The sequence below is a fragment of the Uranotaenia lowii genome, unplaced genomic scaffold, assembly GCF_029784155.1.
Source record: "Uranotaenia lowii strain MFRU-FL unplaced genomic scaffold, ASM2978415v1 HiC_scaffold_594, whole genome shotgun sequence".
NCBI lineage: Eukaryota > Metazoa > Arthropoda > Insecta > Diptera > Culicidae > Uranotaenia > Uranotaenia lowii.
In genome coordinates this window covers 1-25,000 of record NW_026598527.1, presented here as the reverse complement: position 1 = coordinate 25,000, position 25,000 = coordinate 1, and the positions used below count along the sequence as shown (strand labels likewise).

Genomic DNA, 25,000 nt, shown 5'->3' with positions numbered 1-25,000 from the left:
TGATGATACGACAGGTAGAGTGGAAGGTAGTTCATAAAAAGAAACAAAACAATTTTACCATTAGGGTACGATTAGTAGGGGAATACAAGCGTTTAAATTCAGATGTGTTGATTAGTAAGTGCGTGTTATGAAATATGAAGCAGTGAAGAAGCAATATATTGATTACAGAGTAGGTTTTTATTAGACAATGAAAATATCTTGCCTTATTTACGGTTGAAATACAGTTAGATTTTAATTTTATTTTTCCGTTGTTAATCTTAAAATTCAGGTCATCGTGCCTACAATTTAACCATTGTAACAAGTTAAAATTTTCTGACAAAGGCGTAAAACTACGCAAACAATTATCTACACTGAAAAAAAAATCATGGTATTCTGAAATAAATAAAAATGTTTAATTCTACCATACGTTGATGTTGTCGATATAAACCTAGTTCTGGTGAATTTTACGACTTTTTGGTTAATTTTACCATGCGGGGCAGAAAAAATATGGTAAACTTAAATGAAAAAAGAGGTTTAATTTTACCATGCGCAAAATTTGTTGATATAAATGAAGTTTTAGTTATTTTGACGATCTTTTGGTTAATGCTACCATGCGTGCCAAAAAAAAATGTGGTAAACCATAATAAAATAAGAGGTTTAATTTTACCATGGGGAACGTTTTGTGCATTTGGATAAAGTTTTGGTTATCGTGACAATACTCTGGTACATTTTACCATGGATGTCAATAGCCAAAATGCTTTCAATCAGTTGTGTCATCTTGCACTTTGTTTCCTCCTTGCCATTAAAACGGCTTTGAATTTTTATTTAATGTTGAAAACTTTGGAATCAATATTGATTATGTGCTACGTGCTGCGATCTTGAAGGTAAAGTGTTTTGGTGTGGGATCTGTGACGAAGGATATCACTTTTTATTTATCCACAGAAGGCCATTACAATCTGAAGTGCATCAACGCAAGAACGCATAATCGAGTCATCAACTACCGCTAATTTCAACAGGTCAAAAAATGTTCAAGAGTAAGTGAATTTCATTAGTATTTCTGCACAATATTTGACATTTCTTTTATATTTTATTTTTAGTGCACGGGGCGACGATGATTCACGAGGGCAAAAATACAATCTTTGGACAACGGCGGAACACCGGAGGCCAAATGTCGAAGGAATCTTTATTCAGTTAGGTTTATAGTTCCTGATCATTAACGCTGAACAATATTTATGTGAGAAAAAATAACGTGGATAATAACAGTGATGGATAAATAAACCAGCATTTTTTAAATTTTAAATGGTTTCATTGAATGCATGGATAAATTACCATTATTTTGTCATAATTACTATGGCACGGTAAAATTGTACGTCGTAACGCACCCTAACGCATACACATGGTAATTTTAAACACACTCATGTTCAAGATAAACAAAAACGCACTCAAAAAAAATCCATCTGTTTTTATTTTTAAATTAACCCTTGAATATGGTAACGTTTACCATGGTTTTTCTTTCGGTGTACTTATTAATTTTGGTTTTTTTTTTCGTTTCCGAAAGATCGAAACTAATCAGAAATTCACGCCTAATTCATTGGAATAAAATTCATTTCACCAATACCTACACAGGAATAGAAACCAGAGATGAATGTACTGAATTTAAAGAGAATCAGCTGAACAACAAAACAAAGCTCTCTCGAAAAAAACCAAAACATGGAGGAGGGTTGAAAACACCGCTAGGGCGCTAGGTCTACGTACGCTAGCTTTTGTCGATGGAGTTCTCTTGTCGTCTCGGTTGACTCTTCGAAAATCGAGAGCCACTGTACCGCTATTCGATAATGCAGTTGAAATGTTGTCGAGAGCGAGGAGAAAGAAAACTCATTTAAATCAAAGAGAGACACTTTCCCCTCCTTGTAAGTTCATTTAAGAAGAGTTCATTTTAAAAATAAGGTTCATCAAAATAGGAGAAAATTTTTGTGAACATGTTCAGTGTTCACTTGTCCTTTTTAAGATTGTAACAAAATCACTCGTAAAATTTTGTCAGGTGTTGATTCTTTGTACACTTCGTTACTTTTTGCTATATTGTTCAGTTCATAGGTGTTTTGATATGTACATATGTACATACTTTCGATTTTAAACGTTTTTACCAAAGAACAAAAGGTCTACAGGTGCGAGTTTGTACCCGTCGTAACATTAATTTTTTTTCCTCGTCCTATCAAGATATGGGAGATAGGTGCTTTACTTTTTTCAACCGGACGTTAATCGATATGTTCCTTTTTTTGAAATACAGTTGTCCTAAGTACTGCAAAATTCTCGGTAAATCATAAGGCAGTTAATAGAAAACCTTTCTTTTCCTCACCGTTATAAACGTGTCACGTAAAATTAAAAAAAAAAATGTTTTTGCGTTATTTGGCAATTCTAGCAAATAGGTTTGGATCAAATGACTAATTACATCTCCGGAATATTGCAATCGGTTAATTTGGTTAACTTTCAACGATGAATAATAATTTCATTTCAAGGGATGGTCGGATTCATTCGTGGTGAAGTTGGAAAGGAAACCACTCATGAACTGTCCAGAGAAGAGGGGGATACTGCCATTCACAACACTGTTGAAGTGTTGGAAATAAACTCAGAGCATTCATTCAACGAGGAACGTGAAAGAACAAATTGCAGAGTGGCCTTTTAATCTGGCGCTCTTTGTCTAAAACGAAGATATTTTCAAGACCGTAAATCGAAACATGGCCTAAATATTAGAAACATCTAAATACCATGTTCAACCGACTGTTTTAAATTAACTTCAGTTTATCTGTTGCAGTAAATGTTATGAAAAATAAATAATGCAATCAATATATCGCTTCAAGATGAAGAAGGACTGATTTGAATTCGAATAATAAAATCCAAGCTTTTACATACCGGTTTTGGTAACTATAGTATTTGGCATCCCGCGGTATCGTACACAGCTGTTTGCCGTAGCAGCATAACACCTGGGGATTGAAAGTATACTTCCGACCACAGCAGTAGCCCATAGATTGCATCACCGGATCTATTTCTTGCTCGAACACTTCGGACAACTGAAAATTGAAAGAGGAAAAAACACGTTAAAATACTCAGCTAACTGAAGTTTATCCTTGTTTCACACATACCTTGGTACAGTACCGATAGACTCGGGACGTTTTCCGATTGTATAACCACGCATTGTCAAACATGAGCCATACATCATCTACATATTCCCACGGGTCGGAGTACTGTCCCGAGTCCAACTTCTTTCGGATCGTACTCAAGTCCATCGGTTTCCGGACGATATCGAAATAGTCGGGAATGCCCAAAGAGGTCGGATCCACAGGCATCCTGAACGGGATTGATTCTGGTTCTTGGGCCACCAACTTTTCCAGTGTCGGTATAAGGGCTTCTCGCAATTCCTCCGGTTTAAATGCTAGCGAAAAGTAAGGGAAAAATTATTAAAGAAAACAAAATTTAAACATTCCATTTGAATACTTACAACACTTCTTCTTGCTGTCAGCGTCATCCGATTGAATCGGTTCGGGAAAGACTTTCGGTTCACTTTTGACAACAGCATTCGCAGTGCCGGATCCATCAGCCGCAGCTGCAGCAGCCGAATTGGGAGACATGGGTTCTTCCTTGCACTTGACTACGTCGAGTTTACTGTTCTTCTCGGAGTCACCACCCTCTCCACCCTCACTGGTGTCCATCGGTTCAGTCTTTATTTCTTGCTTGATGCTTGGACAGTTGTCGTTGTTGACACTCTTGCCCCCGCCGGCATTTGAAGTACTGTCGGAGGTATCCATATGATTCGAGTCGGGTTCAGATTTGATATCCGATTCTTGCTTGATCTCTAGCTTGCCTCCCTTAGCATTAGATTCGTTTCCAGAATTGTTAGCTGCACTTGTTTCTGGTTGCGAATCTTCATCACTGTCTCGGGCAGCCGCTTCCAGTGCCGCCATCTGTGAACTGAGAGCCGATGAAGAGGTTCGAACTGAGCTGCTACTACTGCTGTTAATAGAAGCACTACTGGTGATGGTCGTCGAGGCTGGCGTTGTACTGGTAGAGCTTCCTGATGAGGCCGTTGTTGTGGTCGTTGGCCCACTGGATGCCGTACTAGTAATGGAAGTAGTCGATGAGGTAGCACTTGGCGTTGCACCGCTGCTGCTCAACGATCCTAGTGGAGGTGGCGTCGATATTGGTATAGGCGAAGATATTACAGGAGGAGGTGTTGGTTCCGGTACTGATGCTATCAGTGCCGATACATTTGGTGTATTTGGTGTGCTTACGGGTGGTGGTTGACTTGGCCCATTTGGTGTTAAGCTTGGCGATGGGGATGGAATCGGTACACTGTTGCCTGATGAGTTCAATAAATCTCCAGCGCCGGTTGGCGTTGAAGGCATCTGTCCCAAACTGTTTCGCTGTTGTTGTCCAGCATTGGATGTGCAGTTGGCGTTCATCATTTGGTTTCCATTGAACGTTTGGTTGGGCTGTTGTTGCATGGAACTTCCACTACTACTATTTCCGAAGGGAGACGGAATCGAAGGTGTTACCGTTTGACCACTCATACCACTCATGGAATTATTTTGAGCAGCTGCTGCCGCCGCTGCTTGTCCTGCATTAAACTTGGCCTTCATAATATCGTTAAACTGTTGCAATCCACTCGGTGAGCTATCCGCAATAGACGGACCGTTCAAGAACTGCGCTACATTTTGTTGCGATGAAGGCGGCGTCATTCCGGGCTGATGATTGTTTAGTCCTGGTTGTTGTTGTTGGAAGGGAGAGAGTCCTCCGGGCATTACGGTGTTCTGCTGCTGACCCATATTGTTTGGACTCGGACCAGGTTGTGAAACGAACATCTGAGGTTGTTGCTGCCCCGCATTCAAGGGCATTCGATTCTGAGACATGAGGTTTTGTTGGTTTTGGTTTAGCATATTTGGCCCAACTTGTCTTGGCATTTGCATTACATTATTTGCTCCTAGATTCGGACCAATCATTCCTGGTGTTTGATTTGGATTCATGGATCGAATCTGTGCATTGCCTCCGGGCTGCTGAAGTTGTTGTTGCTGTTCCTGTGCTTGCCTTTGTTGTTGTTGCATTTGCTGCTCTTTCCGCTTCTGTCGTTTTTCTTCTAGCTCTTTTTGGATTTTGTATATTTTCTCCGCCAGCAGATGATAGTATTCAGAACGAGAATTGGCCATCTCATACATATCACCTTCGACTTTCTTAGCGTACGCGACCAAATTGTACATTCGTTTGTCGAACATTGTAGATGGGTCGGGTGAAGGGAAGATAGCTTGCACCAATTTATGTACCAAGTGATTTCGGAGATCAGGAGTGACGGAATGATGCCAATCTTTGGTACCTTGTACTGGTGCAGCCACCATTTGATTTGGAGGGAAATTTCCACTTCCACCTGCAGCCGTTCCAGGATTGTTACCACCTGCAGCTACTCCTTGTTGTTGCTGTTGTTGTTGAACAGGACCTTGGCCATCTTGATTAAACATGACATTGCCCGGTAGTGGAATGATATTTTGAGATTGATTTTGTTGCTGCAGTTGAGCATTTGGTTGTTGTTGCTGAAGACCAGCATTCATTTGGACTACATTTTGATTGGAACCACCTGGAGCCTGACTCGTGACTGGCAGTCCACCAGGTCCTACGCTGGAAGCATCACTGGTAGCATTTGGAGGTACATTATTCATCATTTGATTCGGAATCATCATTCGAACTTGACCTTGGCCGGGTTGATTCGCACCCATAGGTAAATTCCGCATACCACCAGCCATTTGTGGAACACCAGGTTGTTGTTGCTGTTGCTGAGATTGTCCAGGCATGCCAGGTTGCCCCACCTGCTGTAATGGCATCTGAGCATTTCCTGGCAGTGAGTTCGGAGCAGAAGAAGATGGACATTGGACCTGATTAGCACCTCCGATTTGATTAAATGGTCCTGGCATTTGGCCCGACTGATTTGAACCTTGTTGTCCTGGTTGCTGTTGTTGTTGTTGGGTAGGGTCCTGTCCGACACCCTGCTGTAACTGGTTTTTGAGCTGATTTTGTTGATTTTGCTGTTGCTGTTGTTGTTGTTGTTGCTGCTGCTGTCCGGCTTGTTGGGGATTCTTGTACTTGTTGGTATCTCGTAAAGGCAAACAAACCGGACAGTCCTGTCGCTGACAATTCTTCCAATGGTTGATGATTTGTCGGGACGAAGAACAATGAGTTTTCGGACAATTTTTTCCTAGTTGACAGGATTGCATATGGGTTAGCACTTCTTTCATCGTTCGACAATGGGCAAGAGTGCAATTGTTGCTGTTTGGATTTTCTGTTTCCCTTCGTTGGCATTTGTGAGCGTGTAGTAACAGAACCAGCTGTTGTTGAATAAGTTTCCGTTTTTCAGGATCAGCTAATAAAGGATTACCCGGACCACCTTGAGCTGCGATTGGTTGAGTACCGGTAGCACCTGATGGAGCACCTGCTGCGCCCACAGGGCCCGCAGAATTCATCTGGTTCATGGGTTGATTTTGGGTTGCCGATTGTGGTCGAATTTGGGCTGTGGGTTTTCCGGATTGAGGTTGAGCTGGAGAAGGCGCTTGAGGTTGAGCTTGTGGTGCTACACCGCCTTCGTTAACAACGTTCATACCAATTCCAGGACCTGGCATGATGTTTGCTCCAAGCGGATTTCCCATCCTCGCTCCGGCCATTGGCATGTTTGGCATCCGGGCCATTGTTGGAGGAGATCCTCGTACCGGAGCCAAGCCACCGGCATTCATCACGTTCACATTTGGTTGCTGGTATCCTCCAAAAGGGACACCTGGTCCTCCTATTTGGTTCATTTGGGTTCCCATCCCTCCTACGTTGTGGTTCATGAGCTGCCGTAGACCTTGATTCATATGAGGCCGCTGCATATGCTGTCCCGGTTGTCCAGGCATACCTATGCGTCCGGGATTGTTCATCGGTCCGTTTTGCATCGCGTTGGGTTGCAACTGATGCATCAGTCCCGGATTTGGTCCACCCTGTTTCATGTTGTTGTTTATCACAATTCCGCCACCGGTCATAACTCCACCACTGAGTCCCATATTACTATTCGTAATAATCGATCCGCCTCCATTATTCTGTGCAATACTATTGACCCCCATCATAGTGCCTCCACCCATCGATCCGACTACCATGTTGTTGGTCATACTTTGGTTTATAGGCATCATATTAGGATTCTTGTTGGCTAGCCCCATTCCTAACATTTGTTGTCCTGGCATATTTTTGTTACCCTAGTAGATAGAAAAGGAAATCATTGATAAAGTATTTCGTTTGATAAACCCTTGAAATCGCTTCAAGGAAAAGTAGCTCACCTGCTGTACCATGAGATGGTGTAGCTGTTGTTGTTGTTGCTGTTGATGTAGCTGTTGCTGCCGCATCTGAGCCATTTGGGCCATGTTGGATGTTCCGCCGGGATCATCCGGCCCGCCGGTACCATTCATTTGCGGTCCTGGACCGGGCCCTGGGGGCTTACCGCCTCCTGTTAGCGTGTCCACCCAACTGTTGTCGCCCATCAGTTCGTCCGGGAGGTGGCTCTCCAGGTCGAACATCGTGTCGAGGATGCCCTCTGTAAAGAAGAAAGATATGAATGGTAGCAACCGTTATGTTTGACATCAGTTCGCAGGAAAAAAGCCTTAACAAAAGTAGTTCATAAAAAGATATTATTCCTTAAATATATCTTATCTTATACGTACATTAATGCTTTAAATGGTGTCGGAATTTTTTTATACTTGTGATTTTAACAACGAAAATTCATTAATTTATATCATTTGAATTAACCTAATTTTACAGATCAAGGAAAAGTTAAGTGTATAAAAGTTATGTACATAATCTACCGCTTCTTTTAGAATAAGTTAATCCAATTCGCTAGAATGAGGAAACGATTTCGAAAAAGGCTTAACCATGATCCCGGAATGAAAATTTTTGTTCAAAAAAAAAAGGATTCACTGGCTGCTGCACTGTCCATCATGGAATGAACCTCAATTTCCCCTCCGACAGTTTCCTGTTCTCATGCTTTGCTCTTTAGAGATCTACTGGCAAAAGGGCAAAAACAGCTAACAGGTGAGTTTTTCAAAAGCAAGAGCAAGAGAGAGGTAAATTACAATCTCTCTTCAAAGCGGCTTTGATTGGTTGTTTCTCGGCCTGGACCGAAGTTCTCACGCATACCGGTTTACTCTTTTTGAAAACAAAACTCTAGATCGAGCATGTTTTGGTAACAGTATTGGTGATATCGGACGATATGTGAAAGCGAGAGAAGAGCGCGCCAATGTCGATACCCGGTGGCTCAGTTGATAGTGTTGATGTCACCTACTGAATCAACTCTCTCAATTCATCTTCACGTTCTCCTGATCGAATTGTAGGGTGATAGTTCATTCCAATGCTTCTGAATACATACATCCAAAATATTTAGGGGGCTGAAATTTTTCACAGCTCAAAAGAAAACGGAAGAAAAGTAACAAGAGACACCCAAAATGTGTTTGAAAATCAAGTGCATTCGGCGACCGAAAAGAAAACCCAACACGAACGCTATGCACTCGATCTTCCGATTTCTAACGCAAAACCAATACCATTGTAAAGGTTGAGGTCTGTCGTATCTGAGAAAAATATAGCTGCTCCAGGTGGAAAGCTGGAAATCACTCCGTCCGAAGATAATGGACATTCGTCTCTCTATGCACAGGATCTTGGCGAAGATTCATTTTCTTTCGACGACAGTCTTTAACGTCGTCTACGGACTGCTGGACACTGATCCATTCAAGCGTGAGTTTTCAAAAGGACGTATGTAACATCAGACAAAATCTGAGAAAAAGGAGGGACAAAATTATGTTAATATAAATAAATGCTATTTAAAGCTGTTTGATCTAGAATCAAGTTTTATCATGGCAGCTGTAGGAAAAACAATAATGTTTTAATTATAGGTTTGAGCATACTGGATTTTTTGCTGTTTCCTAGTGAATTTGTTAAAAAAAATATTTTACACCGTATTGTTGAGTTTTTTTTTCACATACGCCATAATGATTCGTCGTTGTGACAGTTTAATATTTACATACACCCTTTATGATTCGTCGCTTGGACAAATTGTTTTCATTATGCGTCAAATCAGATCTGTGCTGCGATCCTATCTGCTGTGTGTGCGATATTATTTGTTTTGACAGATGCGTCGTTTTACCAAAAAGAGGTGTAAAGAAGAATTTCGAAAACACTGAGAAAAGATGACATAGGTCGTTTGTATATTTGTATAGCTAACGGCATATTATTTTTTTTTTGTACAAACAGTTAATTCATACAGAAGAAAATAAAATTTACTATACCGTGCAAACAGTAACTCAATTTGTTTACTTTTGCGACATACGTCCTTTTGAAAACTCACGCTTGCATTGATGATTGGTTCTACGGTAATTTTCACAAGGAAAATCCTGAAAAATTTTAACTTACACGATGTAATGAAAATTTTACCTAAAAATCCTCTTTTGGAAATGTCTACGCTCGTCCACGGGGGGAGGGGGTTTGGGTTATGTCCATGTCGACGTATTAACATTTTAAAAATTGTTAAATAGAAATTGATAAAGGCACGTTCATGTTAATAATTTATCAAATAAACTTAATTAAAATAGCATTAAACTGCAACGGTTTCCCGTTTTGAAATTCCAAAGTTTTTTCCGGTACAAAATGATGATTTTTCCAGTATTTTTATACTCGTTTTTTTATTATAAAATCATGATGAATAAAAAAAAAATTCAATGTAATGCCCTCAACTTTCTAACAATTGTTTTCCATAACTTGTTAACCGGTAAGAAACCATGACAAATATTTCGACGTCTTTTAATATGTAGTCTTTCTGTATCAAATTGACAGGTTTTCATAAATTTTTGGAACGAATCCAATGAAATTGACATTTTGTTTTAAGTTGTTTTAAGCCTTTGTGAAAATTTCAGTTTTTCTAGAAAAAAAAATGTATATTTTGTAGTAGGAACATCGAAACATAATATCAAATTAGCATGTCAACTTGAATAGAGATTTGTGCTACAAAACTTAAAATCATCAGATTGCATGAAACATTTGTCAAAAAAACAATTTTGGGGATCAAAGGTTTCTAAAATCTTGAGGAAAATATATTCTACCGTTAGATTTTTTCGTGAAAATTTTTCGAAAAATCATATTTTATTTCTTTTATAACTCTAAAAGAAACGAAAAACCCATAATGTATTTTTTTTTTTGTACATATTTTGAAGTAAATTTTTGATATTTAAAAAAGAGGGACGTTTTCCAAGATAAAGCCGGTCTAGGACAAAAGACTAGAAACCCTATCAAATGGTAGAGTTTTAAGGAAAGAATTAAAGGGGAATATTGCAAGGGCCTAGAAAATTGAGTGAAAAAGGCAAATTTTTTTTTGTAGTTCAAATTTTACAAGTAATGTTAAAAAATGAGCCCCTTAATTTATGTAGCATCATTGCCCATCTTTCGATCTTAATTGCACACGAACTGCCTTAGTTTATCAATTACTACCATTTGTAAATATTATGAAGGTGTTTTGTATCCTTTATGATCAAGAAAACTCTTTAAAACCGTCAAAATAGAGACTGATCAATGTTATTCCAAAGCATCCAACAAAGACGAAATCGATTTTTAAATCAAATTTAAAGTAGTCTAATAAATTTCCAAAACCATGTTTTACGTTCATAGAAGTCCAGTACTGTTTTTAGAAATATGAAACATGCCACATTCTCCTTAAAAGAAAAAATAATCTAGAAGTATTGAAAAAAAGTGATCAATCTTACCCCGTTTTACGGTACTATTGTTGTTGTTTTTTTTATTCTGATTTTGGGTAGGTATGTGATTTTCGGATGTTATTTGAATTATAATTTCTGAAATCATAGTACTGTGTACTGGTTACTAAAAAATGGATTTAGATTATTAGTTTCCCTGTTTTCGACTTATTTCTGTTTTAAAATCCAAATAATTCAGGGTGGCCAGCAAGTTTGCATTTTCAAATTCCCGGTTTTTCTCCGGTTTTCTCAATTGAGACTTTATGGTTTTCCTTGTTCCAAAAACCACAAATAAAATTTATATGCAAGTGTAACGTAAAAGTGCGAGTTGACTTAAATTAATTTTTAATTTTAGTTTAATCTTCAAACTCAAAGGTTAACCAGAATACGGTGATGGTAATACGATAGAAAAATTATTCTAGTTGTCCTAACCTTAACCGAAAATTGTTACATTCTTTTCAGTCTTGCACACCATCTTTGCTTGTTATACGGAAAAATGCTTTATTTTTATAATAAAGCATTTATAGTTTTTATATGATGCCATGTCATTTACATAACACTTCTAATGTTTCAAGTTGAAATACTGAATTTTACTATTGAAATCTTGCTTCTGAATTCTGAAATTGGAAACATAATAATGGGCGATTAATTGCGTATGGAAAAACCGATTTATAAATCAATTTAATTTCAAGTTTGGATTCATTATTCGAATTTAAATTTTAATATCTGACACTTATTTTATTTTTGAAATAGGAAATCATGTTGTATTTTATAGCTTGGCTGCTGATTGATATTCTAATATTTTTCTTCTTAAGTTCTTAAAACAGGTTCCGTAACATCATTCTCATTTGAATACTTAATCAGTGAGTGAATCTATTTACCTAAATTCTGTTAAATTTATCTAAAATCTTAGTCTGAATTTTCAGTGCTATTTCAAAAAATGCATGTTTTTATTCGAAAATCCTACTGGTTAAGGTAAAAAAATGTATACAACAATCATACAAAACTTGGTATCGTTTTACACCTTCTGCTTTCTGTGCGTTCATCATTAAACAAATAAAATGGTGGCATCTTTTTGTTTTTTTGTTTTTGTTTCCGGCATTTTTTCCCGCAAGGGATAGTTCCCGATTTTCAAAAATTAAAATTGAGCTAAATTAGAAGAAAGTATTTTCGAAAACAAATAGACAAATACCACGAGATTTTAGGCGGCATCCATAAATTACGTAACGCAAAAAATGCACTTTTTTGACCCCCTCCCCCCATATGTCACAAATCGTAACGATTCGACGTACCCCCCTATGAAAATTACGTAACGCTGATGCTTACCCCCCCCCCCCCCCCCCCCACACCACCCATATTCTCATGTTTTCAAATACTGATTTTCGAAGATCAAAAAAATCTTCGAAACGGAATTAATTATCAATCTAAATCGCTTCTTAGTATTCATTGATGATAACTCTCTGATAAAATAAATCAAAGGTTGAATAACTAAGTTCGTATCTCTCTTTTAAAGTTCTATTGACAATCGATTTTTTTTTCACCAAACTAGTTCGATATTTTTGACGAACTCTTCAAAATAACTCTTCCAGTTTAAAAGTGTTCGTTAGATTTCTGATATTTTTTTCGAATTTCGATTCAGCATATCGTGTTTTTCTGAAAAAAAGAGTTCCTGATGCAGATTAAATTTTGGACTAGTGTATAATAATTCCAGTTATAAGATAGATGTTGAGCTTAAATCTTAGTTTTCGAGATGTGAATTCAATCGAAAACTGTCCGATTTCAACGTTTGAATTCACATCAGAACTATAAAGTCGCAGCATTGAGATTTTTTTTTAAATTTTACTCATTTCTTCATTCAGGTTTTTAGGTTCTATTTTCCCTTATATTCGTAAAGAAAATGCACAACGGCAAACAATCTTTAAATATTTACGCTTAAGAAATTAACTGCCATGACTTAACGTATTAAATCTCCACAGTTATGAAAAGTTTATATAATTTAAACATTTTTTGTACATTCACTGCAGTGCATAGTATGCGAGAGCTAAGAAATAGTTTATGGTCGAGAAATTTTTCTACGACGAATCTTTGCTAAACAAATAAATGCGCTTTGATTGAAAAATATTTTTTTTTAATAAAATCCCCAATATTCCCAGCGTTTTACTCATTTTCCCTCTCTTCCCGAATGGTTTACAAAGTATCTGAAAAACGTTTCGTCATGATGAATTGAATGAATTTTAAGATTCGATAGATTTTTATATGGGGGGTTTGTTTAGAAATTCAAATTTAGCTAAAAATAATAACAATACCAAAAATACACAATTAAAAAGGAAATGAATTTTTAGCATAATTTTCTCACTCATGATTATCACACAATCTCTAAATATAATAAATTTTACTGATAAAATTAATAAAAATTTCCAAAACAAACCACAATGAAAGTATCAAATCAATGATATTTTCGGTAAGTCGTTGAAAATTTTTTCAAAATAAACCTTATTCGGAATTAGACATTTGCTTCATTTCCAAGCAATCTAGTTTTCAAATTTGAAATAAATATATCCATAACACAAATTAAAAAAAAAAATGAATTCTACATTGAAGGTCAGGTCAGATAAAAATTAACCATGATTGTTAGGAAAATGATAATAATGTTATTTATTATTCATCTTAATTTAAATTTCTGTACCAACACGTGAAAAGGATCTATCTCCAAAAGTAAACAAAAATCATTTTCAGTACCTCGTGATAGGCCAACACTTGTACCACTTAACGGTAAAACCCTTTTGAGAAAATAAGATTCCGTTAGCTTAGCTTAGCTTGATTGACTACTCACATCCACCTTAAATCATTGAACTCGAAGTGAATCATAAAAAGTTGCAAAGCAATATTCAATTCAACGCAAAAAAAAAAATCTCATTGTAATTAAGACACTGTTATAGTGTATCAACATTTCGAATTCCATGATCGCAGGTGTGGCTCAGTAGAACAAGTTCCACATCGCCAATGGTTGCTACTCCGTGATTGACCGAGGCCATCAATTTTGTCCAGAGGTCAACAGAATGGTGTCTGGGATTGACAGCACATTCACAATGAACAAAACTTTTGCTCTCTCTTTAAACATCAATAACGGCGCTGGCCACGTCCTAGTAGTCAATGGATAGAAGGAAAATAGAGAAAAAGGATTGAAAGATTCATAACTCATGCTTTAGGACCGAGGTCACCTCTGCATCCTAGCAAAACAATTTTGGTTTGGAAATGGGGGTAGGATATGATTTGGAGACACTTTTGACTAGTGCGATCTAATATTATACATCCAGTTCTTTTGGTCTTCCTTTATTATTGAGATTATTATTTCTATTCTTTATTTTTCCAAATGCTTTTTTTCTAAATATTTATGTTCCAATTATTCAAAAGCTTTTCGAAAATTTCTTTTAATGATATTACGGTTTTAATATAATAGACTCTTTTTTAAACATAATTACTTCTTGTATACACTTAATCAATTAAAACTATTCAGGTTTTAATAAAAAAAATTGAAAACGCATAATAAAACTTGAAACTTGCCATTGTGAATTTTTCTTCTACATTCCTATGGTTTCATAGGAAGTGAACGGATTCACTTTTTATTGCAATCTTATTGAACCCTTTTTCCAATAAAACCGAGCTTGAACGATGCGCTTTACGTTTTATCTTCAATGTCTTAGAGTTCTTTTTTAAATTTCTAGTGGAACTTGACTGGTACTTGAAATATTTTAAATGAACCTAATTCGTCAATAAGTCGAATTCGAAACCCTGTCACGGTGTATCATTTAAGTCACTTGAACAAAAATTCTTGTACCTTTAAGTTCTGTTACAATGTTTTAAACATGTTTCTTATTCATAAATAACAGCTCAGATTTGCAGGCCGAACCTGAGGATAGCGTTTGAATTACGTTCACTAAATTACGTTCGCTAAACTGTGTTTTTTTATATACGTGTAGAAGAATAAGAGATATGAAGTAACATACATGAATACAACAACTTGTATCATTGGACCATTATTGCATAAATGCATGCAATTTTTAACTTTAAATTCTGCCTAAATTTATAATGTGAGAAGTACTCACAAACCGAAACATTCAAAAGAGATAAAATATAGAATGTAACACGATTTCGTCGGAGGATGTTTGAGCTTTTCTGATATAAAATTTAGAAATTATTGCTGTCGAAATCGTTAACAGTTTTCGCATGCAAACACCATTTCTTCAAAATCACGTCATTCAATTTCTAAAAAAAAAATTCACATAATTCTTAGTGAGAATAATACTATGACAATGTGTCTCGACAATTTTAATTGAAATATTTGTGTGTCATTTAAAAAAAATTATGGTTAAGTACAATACACTAAAATCCATTAATAAGGAAAAATCTTAATCATAAAAAATATCACAATTATTAAAAAAGCATTAATGGGGCCTACGATTGACTTCTCTGTTTGTCTATTGTGTAAGGGATTGCTTCAGATAGTTTTTACATATTTAAATCTGATACTTATCTTTATGCTTAACGTTCGATCAGGATTTATGGTGAGACACATTTCGAATATTTGCAGAAATACGAATACTTTTCGAACATCCAATTTTCCCGTTTTACCGTTAATGAATCTTTTAGTTTAGATTCTCATTCCTCGCTTATCCCATTTCCGCCATCGCAGTCTTCCAAACTTTACAGCACAAATTTACATAACTTTAAAAAAAATGATGGTTTGAGAGTCTTCAAAATTTTCCTGCCAAAAAACCTTTTGAGAAAATAAGGTTCCGTTACATTAAAAACTCAATTTGAGTAAAGGATCTATAAACATTATTAAACCAGAACTGCCATTACATGGATATACACCCTTTACTCCGAAACCATTTTTCGCTACTACTCCGCCAACAAACTCAAAATAATCAATTTAACTCTTTATTCAACATAAAAACATAGTTACAAATGAATGCGAGCTTGTAACTAAAGCTAAAAATAAGAAAATAGCAAAGGGTGTATAAACAGGTTAGACAAAATGTTACGTGAAGTAGGTTCTATCTACGATAGCGCGTTATTTTTTCATGCAAATTGATATTCCTCTATTCCAACATATAGAGGATGCTCCTAAAAATCGTAAAGCTATCATAAAAATCAAAAATTTCAAGTAATTTTTAATTAGCGATTTAAAATAGGTTGTACTTTTTTCAAACGCGTTTTTCTCGATTCGCCATATATGGAGATACATCCTTTTCACGTGTTTGTACAGATTTCTTTTGTTCATTATCACGAAGGGTTGATTAAAAAATTCCGGTGTAGTGTTTGAATTTGAAAAATTATCATAATCGCGATTTGAAATGTAAATTTTTTATTGGTAAAAAATAAAAGGTTTATATTTTTAGAACACAGAAATTCAGAATTAAAAAACATAGACAAACTTATCAAAAATATTTCTAAAAATTCAAATAGCTTGACTTTAAAATTCTATTTTTTTTTGAAAATTGAAAAAAATATGTACTTTAATATTCGGTTAATTTATTTGAAAATTAAAACAAAATATGAATATGGAAAAAATAAATTTTTGAACATTTAAGAAGGATCTTTTTTTTAAACGTTTCTTACCGTTAGAAAACTTGTTTATAGAATTTAATTACTAATTCAAGAGAACAGCATTTTTGTGCTTATGTTTAAGGTAAATTTAAACGTACTGAAATTGATTTTTTTGTTAAATATTCACTATCACATTTTGTTTTCATTATATGGAGTTTTAAAGTGTGTCAGTTTTATGTGATCTCATTCATTGATAACTAAGGCTGCCAGATTGCCCGGTTTTATCCGGGTTTTGTCCGGATATTGAATACATAATTTGGAACAGTCCGGCCTGGCGCAATTGCCCGAATTTCATTGAAAATTTCCCTTATTTATTTATTTATTTATTTTTTTGATCTAACAAAAAAAAAACGAATTGTGATGTAATTTTTTTTTCATTTATGCCTCCAAACCGAAATTTTTTGAGCAAAATTTTTCAAAACTTATAATAAAAGGTTTATTGGAAGCCTAAAATGCAACAGAAATCCTGTCGATGAGTTTTGATGAAAAATATTTATTTTACAATTTTTTCTCTTGATTTATGTTGAGTAATTTCTGGGGTTTGACAAAATTTGCTCGGGTATTGCCCAGATTTATGGTCGTCAATTTTGAAATCAATGCTCGGATTTTGCCAGGTTTATATATGATATTGCCGGGATTTGTCCGGCCCGGATACATGCTGAAAAAATTCTGGCAACCTTATTGATAACTAATTGACAATCAAACCTACATTTAAACTTCATTCAATTAAGGAACAATTTTATGATGATGATGACCATGCGTGATCTAAAACAGTAAAAATCAACAGTCTTTTTCTTTATTTGAAAAGATATGATTTAGTATATTTAACATTACTGCAGAAAGTTTAAAAAAGAACTTGATTTCATTCACAAAAAATTATTGGAACCTGTCAAACGATCAGATTTATGCTATAAAAAGTATCTAAAATTAAATTTGATTTAAAACTACTTTCAAAATTCGTTAAAAGAGGAAAATTAACACAGAAAACCTCTAGAACTTTTTTCGCAGAACTCAAAATTACTTGAAGTCTTAATGAAAGTTGATAATTGATTCAAAACTTTTATTTTGAAATGTTATGTTTTTGTTTTCAAGTTTAGTTAAAAAAAAGTGCACAACATCCTTGAAAGATTTTTGCCTATTTTGAAATGCTTTTTCAATAACAACAGCTGATAAAAAAAATTTAAATTTTGTGGCCATGTGTAATTAATCAAAAACTTATTAAATGTGATGTTGAGCATTTTGTAGGACAAGGGACACAAATAAAAATGGTGACTGAAATAAGTTTTTCGAAGAATATTTCATGTCAGCATTACATAAACGACATTTTGTGAGTCAAAATTTTTAGTAATAAGTAAGAGGATGATAGATTTTAGATTTTTTTTTCTAATTCTGTTGATCATCGTGAGAGGTAAACGCCTGTTACATGGTTGCCGACTTGTCGATATATGAAATTCAAATTCGATGAATTGATTTTGAAGTTTAAAGCAGTCTTGTTTAGTCACACTTCTAAATAAGAACCCATTCTATAGACAAGGTAGGTATGTAAAGTTTAGAGTTTCAATATAAAAGGGTAATTGTATTGCAAATCGAAATTTACAATGAAAAATTTGTTTTAATTCTTGAACTTCATATAGTGTGCAAATATGAAATATTTCAAGCCAAGGGTAATCTATCTATATATATAAAAATGAATTTATGTCTGTCTGTCTGTCTGTCTGTCTGTCTGTCTGTTCCCTATAGGCTCGGAAACTACTGAACCGATTTGCGTGAAACTTGGATGGTGGGGGAATTGGAGGCCGGGGAAGGTTCCTATTATGGTTTGAGACCCCTCCCTCTTTCAATAAGGGAGGGAGGGGCCTCCCAAACAAAAGACAATTTTTTGCATAACTCGAGCACGCATCAAGCAAATGGTATCAAAATTGGCATGGGGTGGTATTTGGGTACGAAGAATATTCCTATGAATATTAGGTACCCCTCCCTCCTCTCAGTGAGGTGATAGGAAGGGGGAGGGGGGCTACCTTACAAATTTTTAACATAACTCGAAAACTAATCAAGATATTGGAACCAAATTTGGCACAGGAAGGTATTGGGATACGAAAAATCTTTCAATGATTATTTGAGACCCCTCCCTCTTTTTCGTAGAAACGGGGAGGGGGCCTCTTTCATATTTTTTTACATAACTAAAAAACTAATAAAGCAAATGGAACCAAATTTGGCATGGGAGGGTATTTGGATACGAAAAATATGTATATGCTTATTTGAGACCCATCCCTCTTTCCAGTAGGGAGAAATAAAGGGGGGAGGGGCCTCTTTTATAATCTTTTACACAACTCAAAAACTAATTAAGCAAACAGAACCAAATTTGGCATGGGCGGGTATTTGGGAACGTGACATGTTGTAATGATTGTTTGAGAATCCTTCCTTCTTCCAGTGGGGAGAAAAGAAAGAGGGAGGGGAGTTTCATACAATTTTTACATCATAACTCAAAAACAACAAAAGCAAATGGAACCAAATTCGGCATGGAACGATATTTGGGGACGAGAAATGCTTCTATGAATATTTGGTATCCTTCACTCCTTCAAAGAGGTGGATGAAAAGGGGGAGGAAAGGTCTCCCTTACAATTTTCAGTATAACTGGAGAGTTGATCGAGCAAATTGAACCATATTTGACATATGAAGGTATTTGGATTCGAGAAATGTTTCTATCATAAATTGAAGCCCCACCTTTTTTTCAGCGGAAAGATATTAAGAGGGAAAGGGGGGCTTCCATACAATTTTTTTGCATAACTCGAGAATTTATCGAGCAAATGAAACCAAATTTGGCATCAAAAGGTATTTAAGTACGAAAAATACTTTTTCTATGTGAAACAATTCCTTTCTTGCAGTAGAATGATAGAATTGGGAATATAGAAAGGGAGGAGGCTTACATTTAACTTTTTTTTTACAAAATCCGAGAAATGGACAAAACTTAACATGGAAAATCATTTTGGTATGATTCTATGATTATCTGACACACCATCCTCATTTCAGTGAATAGGTACATAGGAGAAGGGAGGTGAGCAAAATACAATAGTGTTAGCATAAGTTCTCAATTTATGCTAACGAAGCCAACAAATGGAAACAAATATGGCATGGAAAGGTACTTGGTTACGAGATATCTTTCTACGATTGTTATAGATCCTTACGCTTTACAGTGTAGATAGGGGAAGAAAGGAGGAGGGTCCATATAAATTTTGTTGTAAAGCTTAAAAACTTATCAACCAATGGAACTATATTTGATATAAGAGGATTTTTGGGAACGAAAAAATTAGGTATGATTATTAAAAATCACGACCTCCATTCAGCAGGGTAAGGACAGGGGAGGGGCTCTCTAATCAGTTTTCAGCATAAATCCAGAACATATCAAGCAAAAACAACCATATTTTATAAGTTAGATTGTTTGTGTACGATTAATTTGAGACCCTCCTTTTTTAAGGTCACGAAGCTTTAAGAAACAGATTAAAATTATCAGATCCTTAACACAAATTTATATATCAAGATTCAGAATATTAGTTTAAGTTATTTTTGTGTTGCAATTTGAAACTCCAGCTGCAGCTCTCATTTTATAACAGTTGCTTATGAATTATGTTATAATTTGATTTAAAATAATGCCAACAAAACAATAAAAAATTGATAAAATTTTGAAAATATCATTCGATTTTGAAAGGTGTAGCAGAGCACACCGGGTCAGCTAGTCTATATATATAAAAATGAATTTCTGTCTGTCTGTCTGTCTGTTCCCTATAGACTCGAAAACTACTGAACCGATTTACGTGAAACTTGGCAGGTGGGGGTAATGGAGGCCGGGGAAGGTTCCTATTATGGTTTGAGACCCCTCCCTCTAATATGAAGGGGGGAGGGGACCTTTCATATAAAAGTAATAAGTCTTCATAACTCGAGAACCAATCAAGTAAATGGTATCAAATTTGGCATGGGGTGGTATTTGGGTACGAGGAATGTTTCTATGAGTATTTGGTACCCCTCCTTCCTCTCAGTGGGGTGATAGAAAGGGGGGAGGGGGTCTACCTTACAATTTTTCATATATCTCGAAAACTAATCAAGATATTGGAACCAAATTTGGCATGGGAAGGTATTTGGATACGAAAAATATTTCAAGGATTATTTGAGGCCACTCCCTCTTTCCAATAGAAAGGGGGAGGGGGCCTCTTTTATATTTTTTTACATAAATCAAAAACTAATAAAGCAAATGGAACCAAATTTGGCATGGGAGGGTATTTGGATACGAAAAATATTTCTATGATTATTTGAGAGTCCTCCCTCTTTCCAGTGAGGAGATATAAAGGGGGGAAGGGCCTCTCTTAAAATTTTTCACATAACTAAAAAACAAATTAAACAAATGGAACCAAATTTGGTATGGGCGATAATTTGGGAACGTGTTATGTTCTAATGATTGTTTGAGACCCCTTCCTTCTTCCAGCGGGTAGAATGGAAAGAGGGAGGGGAGTTTCATACAATTTTCACTGCATAACGAGAGAACTACAACAGCAAATGGAACCATATGTGGCTTGAAACGATATTTGGGTACGATAAATGCTTCTATAAATATTTGGTAACCCTCACTCCTTCGACGAGGTGGATGAAAAGGGGAGGAGAGGTCTCCCTTACAATCTTCAGTATAACTGGAGAGCTAATCGAGCAAATGCAAACATATTTGGCATGTGAGGGTATTTGGATACAAGAAATGTTTCTATTATAAATGGAAGCCCCACCTTTTTATCAGCGGAAAGATATAAAGGGAGAAAGGGGGCTTCCATACATTTTTTTTTTGCATTATTCGAGAATTAATCGAGCAAATGTAACCAAGTTTGGTTTCATAAAGTATTTTAATTCGCAAAATACTTTTATGAATATTAAGTTCTCCTCCCTCCATTCAATAGACAGAACGGAAGGGGGGTGGTACTTTCTTTCAAGTTTATACATAACTCAAGAATTAACTACGTAAATAAAACCAAATTTGGCATAGATCAAGATTCAGAAAATTAGTTTAAGTCATCTTTGTATTGCAATTCATTGCAAATTATAATCTGATACAAAATAATTCCAATAAAACAATAAAAATTTGAATAATTTCGGAAAATATTATTTGTTTTTGAAAGGTGTAGCAAAGCACACCGGGTCAGCTAGTTTAAGAATAAATTCCGCCGGAGGCTTGCTTGGTAACACTTTTGTTTTAAACACCTTTCAAGATCCAGTAATTTTCCGACAATTCAGTGAAAATTTTATTCTGAAAAAATCTTCATGGGGGGGGGGGGGGGGGTTAAACCCCTAAAAACCCCCCCGTTCGCACGGCCTTTGATTGAACACAACATTTTAAAAATTTATAGATATAAAATTTATGAAATTTGGTCCAGTGGGATTTAGATTTCCGAATTTAGGTGTTTTCGGGCTAAGATTTCTTCGCAGTCCTGAATTTGATAAGGTATTTTGTCTATAAAGTTTCATTTTGCCGAGAGTATCAATTTATTCTATCTTAGTAGAAGGGAGACCGACTCAACGGTAACCTAATTTGGGAAAGGGCAAATGTCGCAAATTTATTAAATATTTATATGTCTTCGTATTTTAGTTTCTCAAAGATTATTTTGGGTTATTCTGACTTTTCGGGGGGAAATTACCGATTTTTTTTTTGTTTTTATTTCTACAGAATTTTCACGAAATTTTTCAACCATCTACGTATCTGCTATTTTTAACACATGATTCAAATTTGTTTTGCTATCTTTATCAAAGTTGTTGAAACAAACTAAGAAACGTCCTCCAAGGATGGCAGAATTTATTGTGGATTTTCTAAAAACCGTAAAATTTTAGTTTTAAAGTGAAGAACCCTTTAAAACCAGAATATTTAAAAAAAAATCAATTCTGTGGCACGTGTGCCAAAATCGATCCATGCAAAAAGCAAACTGATACCGTATTTGTTTATGCCGAGTGTAGCACTAGTGTTGTACTGGTGCACCACTAGGTGCTGTCAAACTGTTTGTTTATTCGGACGGTGTTGCACTGGTTTTGACCTGTCGGAGTTCTGCTTACGGACGGTGGCCCACCGATAATTTTGCCAGTGTTGCGAGAGAGCGTGTGAGTGAGTGAGGTAGCAATACACTGGCGACGATTTGTGTTTGTTTTTGTCGGGTACGGTGGAACACTGATCGAGGGGAGAAAACAAATACGGTATGAGTTTGTACTTTTAAATTGCTAACGGTTTCAATTTTAAAACATGTTTTCGAATTTTAATTTTTTTAACGAAAATAAAAATCAATTTTAGGTTTTTTTTACATCATTCAAATGAAATTATTCTAAATATTTTGTAGTTTAGTTCGATTTTTTTCCATAAATTCCAAGTATTAATCAAATACAAAATATTTTAAAGCTGATTTATCCCCTGTTTGTTAAAAATAATCTTCATTTTGTGAAGAAACAAATTTTCAGTTGAAACTTGTTTGGAAATATTTTTTTAATAAAAACATTTTTAAACCCTCAAAATGTTTTTCCCTGATTTTTCGAACAAATTCAAATTTTAAACCAAGCCGCTTCAAATAAAAAAATTTACAAATATTTTAATTTTTAATTTTAAAAAATATGTTGAAGACAAAAAAATTCACTTTGTGATTTAAACATATTTTTTTTCCTTTTCACCTAGAACTATGAAAATCATATTCAAAAACACAAAAAAAATCATCTCCGGAATGTTGTACCGTTTAAAAATTTACAATTTTAGATCAAATAAGTAAGTTTATACCTTAAATAGTTTGATTTAAATTAAATTTTCTTGTTATCTTTTTTCATAACTTAGAAAATTTTAAAAATAAAAACAAATCTTAAACCGTAGAAAATTATAAAAAAAATTAATTTTCACAAAATAAATACCTACAATCTTAAAAAATTGAATATTCAACATTAAAGGGTTAGGAAAATATGTAACATAATTTTTTTCTATTTCGGTAAAAAAAAATCTTATTCTGTTCTGTTTAAAGGCGGTTAACTTTAGTCATATTTTATTTAAAAAAATTACTACAAATAAAAAATAAAAATATTCAGCCAAATTTAATTTTTTTCTCGACTAATTTTAAATTTTGTTTTCTTATTGACATCCGTAATTTTTAAGCGATTAGAAAATGTAATTGATTTGATTTGACCCATAAAAACAATTTCAAAACAAATTTCAAGTAACCTTAAATATTTTTTTAAGCCCTCTTAACGTTTTCCATCCTTGACCATGTACAATAGTTACATGTAACTTGAAGACTGTCGTAATTTCGATAAATCAATAAATTAAATAAATACAAAAAAATGACTCTTGACATATTTTAAAAAAAAGTCTCTGACCAAAAATCTGAAAAAACAATTTAAAAAAAATCCCCCCGAAATAAAATAAAGGTGATCTAGCAATAAAAAATTTGAAGAATTTCGTAGAAAAAAATATAAGTTTCTAACAAAATATGTTGGACAATTTCTCTTAAAATTTTTACTTAACGGATTAATTCGATTTCAATTTTTTAACATTAAATTTTTTAAATGATTTCAATCCGATGACTTTTTAAGGCTGACTTGAAACCGTCAAACCGATATTTTTTTATTTCTATTTCACACTCCCTTGTCTCGTCAAATAATCAACACAAAAATAATCGAGAGAGCCAAACAGTACACTTACCATTGGCATCCCGCATCTTGGCCCGCTTCAGCGGCGGTTCCTCCATGTGTTCAGCCATTGCGTATCCTTAGCGTATCCACTGATTGGACCACAAGGCACCGGAACACCGGAAGCTGCGAGCTCCGGTGATTTCCCGGCAGATAGAACAGGTTGAAAACGTTTATTAATCCTTGCCTCTGGAGGTACACTCTTTTTCTTCCATTAAATGCACAGCCCGCTGGATTTTTTTACAGTTCATGAAAGTGTCTCCGTAATGTTTTATAACTTTTATTTGATGTTCAAGAAGACAAACCAAGTCCACGAACGCCCTTTTTCTTTAAAAAAAAAAACAAAATCGACCAACGATAAAATACATGCACGATTTGCGTGGTTTGTTGTAAACATTGGGCAGCGAGAATGTCACAAGTTTTGTTGACGATACTTTTTGGGCCCAGTTTCCCGATTTTAAACTGTTCTGGTTCTGTTTACGGTTGTAGAATATTTTCCGGATTTGTTAGGCGATAGCCAAGTTCATCAAGCATGTAACAAAAATTACAGGTGAATCTATTCGTCGTGCGAGTACTTCCATCGTTAATCCTTTTACGATTGCTTCTGGACAAAACGTTCCGCGCCGATAAATTCATTTTGAATTTTAAACGATTTATGAAACACTACTTTTCAACTTGCAGATATTTGAAATATCCGCGGAAATTTTTACTGCTATTCTCCGAGACAATAAATTATTGGAAAAACAATTTTCTCCATCACATAATTTTTCCTATTTTCATTTTCACATCACTTGGAAATGCGCGACTCTCTCGCACGTCTAGCTTCGAATGATACGAAACGTTTCCAATCCGAGCGGACCAACACTTCACTAAACGAACCCAACATTGGGCAGAACTCGGGCAACACTTCGCTGATCCCCTTTGGGAATGGC

The 25,000-nt window shown here is 35.2% G+C and overlaps 1 protein-coding gene across 1 annotated transcript; it reads right to left on the bottom strand.

The window, feature by feature from the left end:
• Positions 1 to 2,804: 2,804 nt before the first annotated feature.
• LOC129760378 (histone lysine acetyltransferase CREBBP-like) lies at positions 2,805 to 24,994 on the bottom strand. Its single transcript, XM_055758028.1, has 5 exons — positions 24,082 to 24,994; positions 7,323 to 7,576; positions 3,476 to 7,241; positions 3,120 to 3,409; positions 2,805 to 3,047 (listed from the first exon to the last, which is right to left on the bottom strand). The coding sequence occupies exons 1-5, from the start codon at positions 24,137 to 24,139 to the stop codon at positions 2,820 to 2,822; spliced, it is 4,596 nt and encodes a 1,531-aa protein (XP_055614003.1). The 5' UTR covers positions 24,140 to 24,994; the 3' UTR covers positions 2,805 to 2,819.
• Positions 24,995 to 25,000: the final 6 nt, after the last annotated feature.

Bases quoted from the DNA above. Each gene is read 5' to 3' on its own strand.
- LOC129760378 (XM_055758028.1), bottom strand. From the start codon at position 24,139: ATGGCTGAACACATGGAGGAACCGCCGCTGAAGCGGGCCAAGATGCGG. The intron at 7,577-24,081 runs GTAAGTGTACTG...TCTTCTTTACAG, and splicing joins CAAGATGCGGGATGCCAATG to AGGGCATCCTCGACACGATG. The intron at 7,242-7,322 runs GTGAGCTACTTT...TCTATCTACTAG, and splicing joins ACCATCTCATGGTACAGCAG to GGTAACAAAAATATGCCAGG.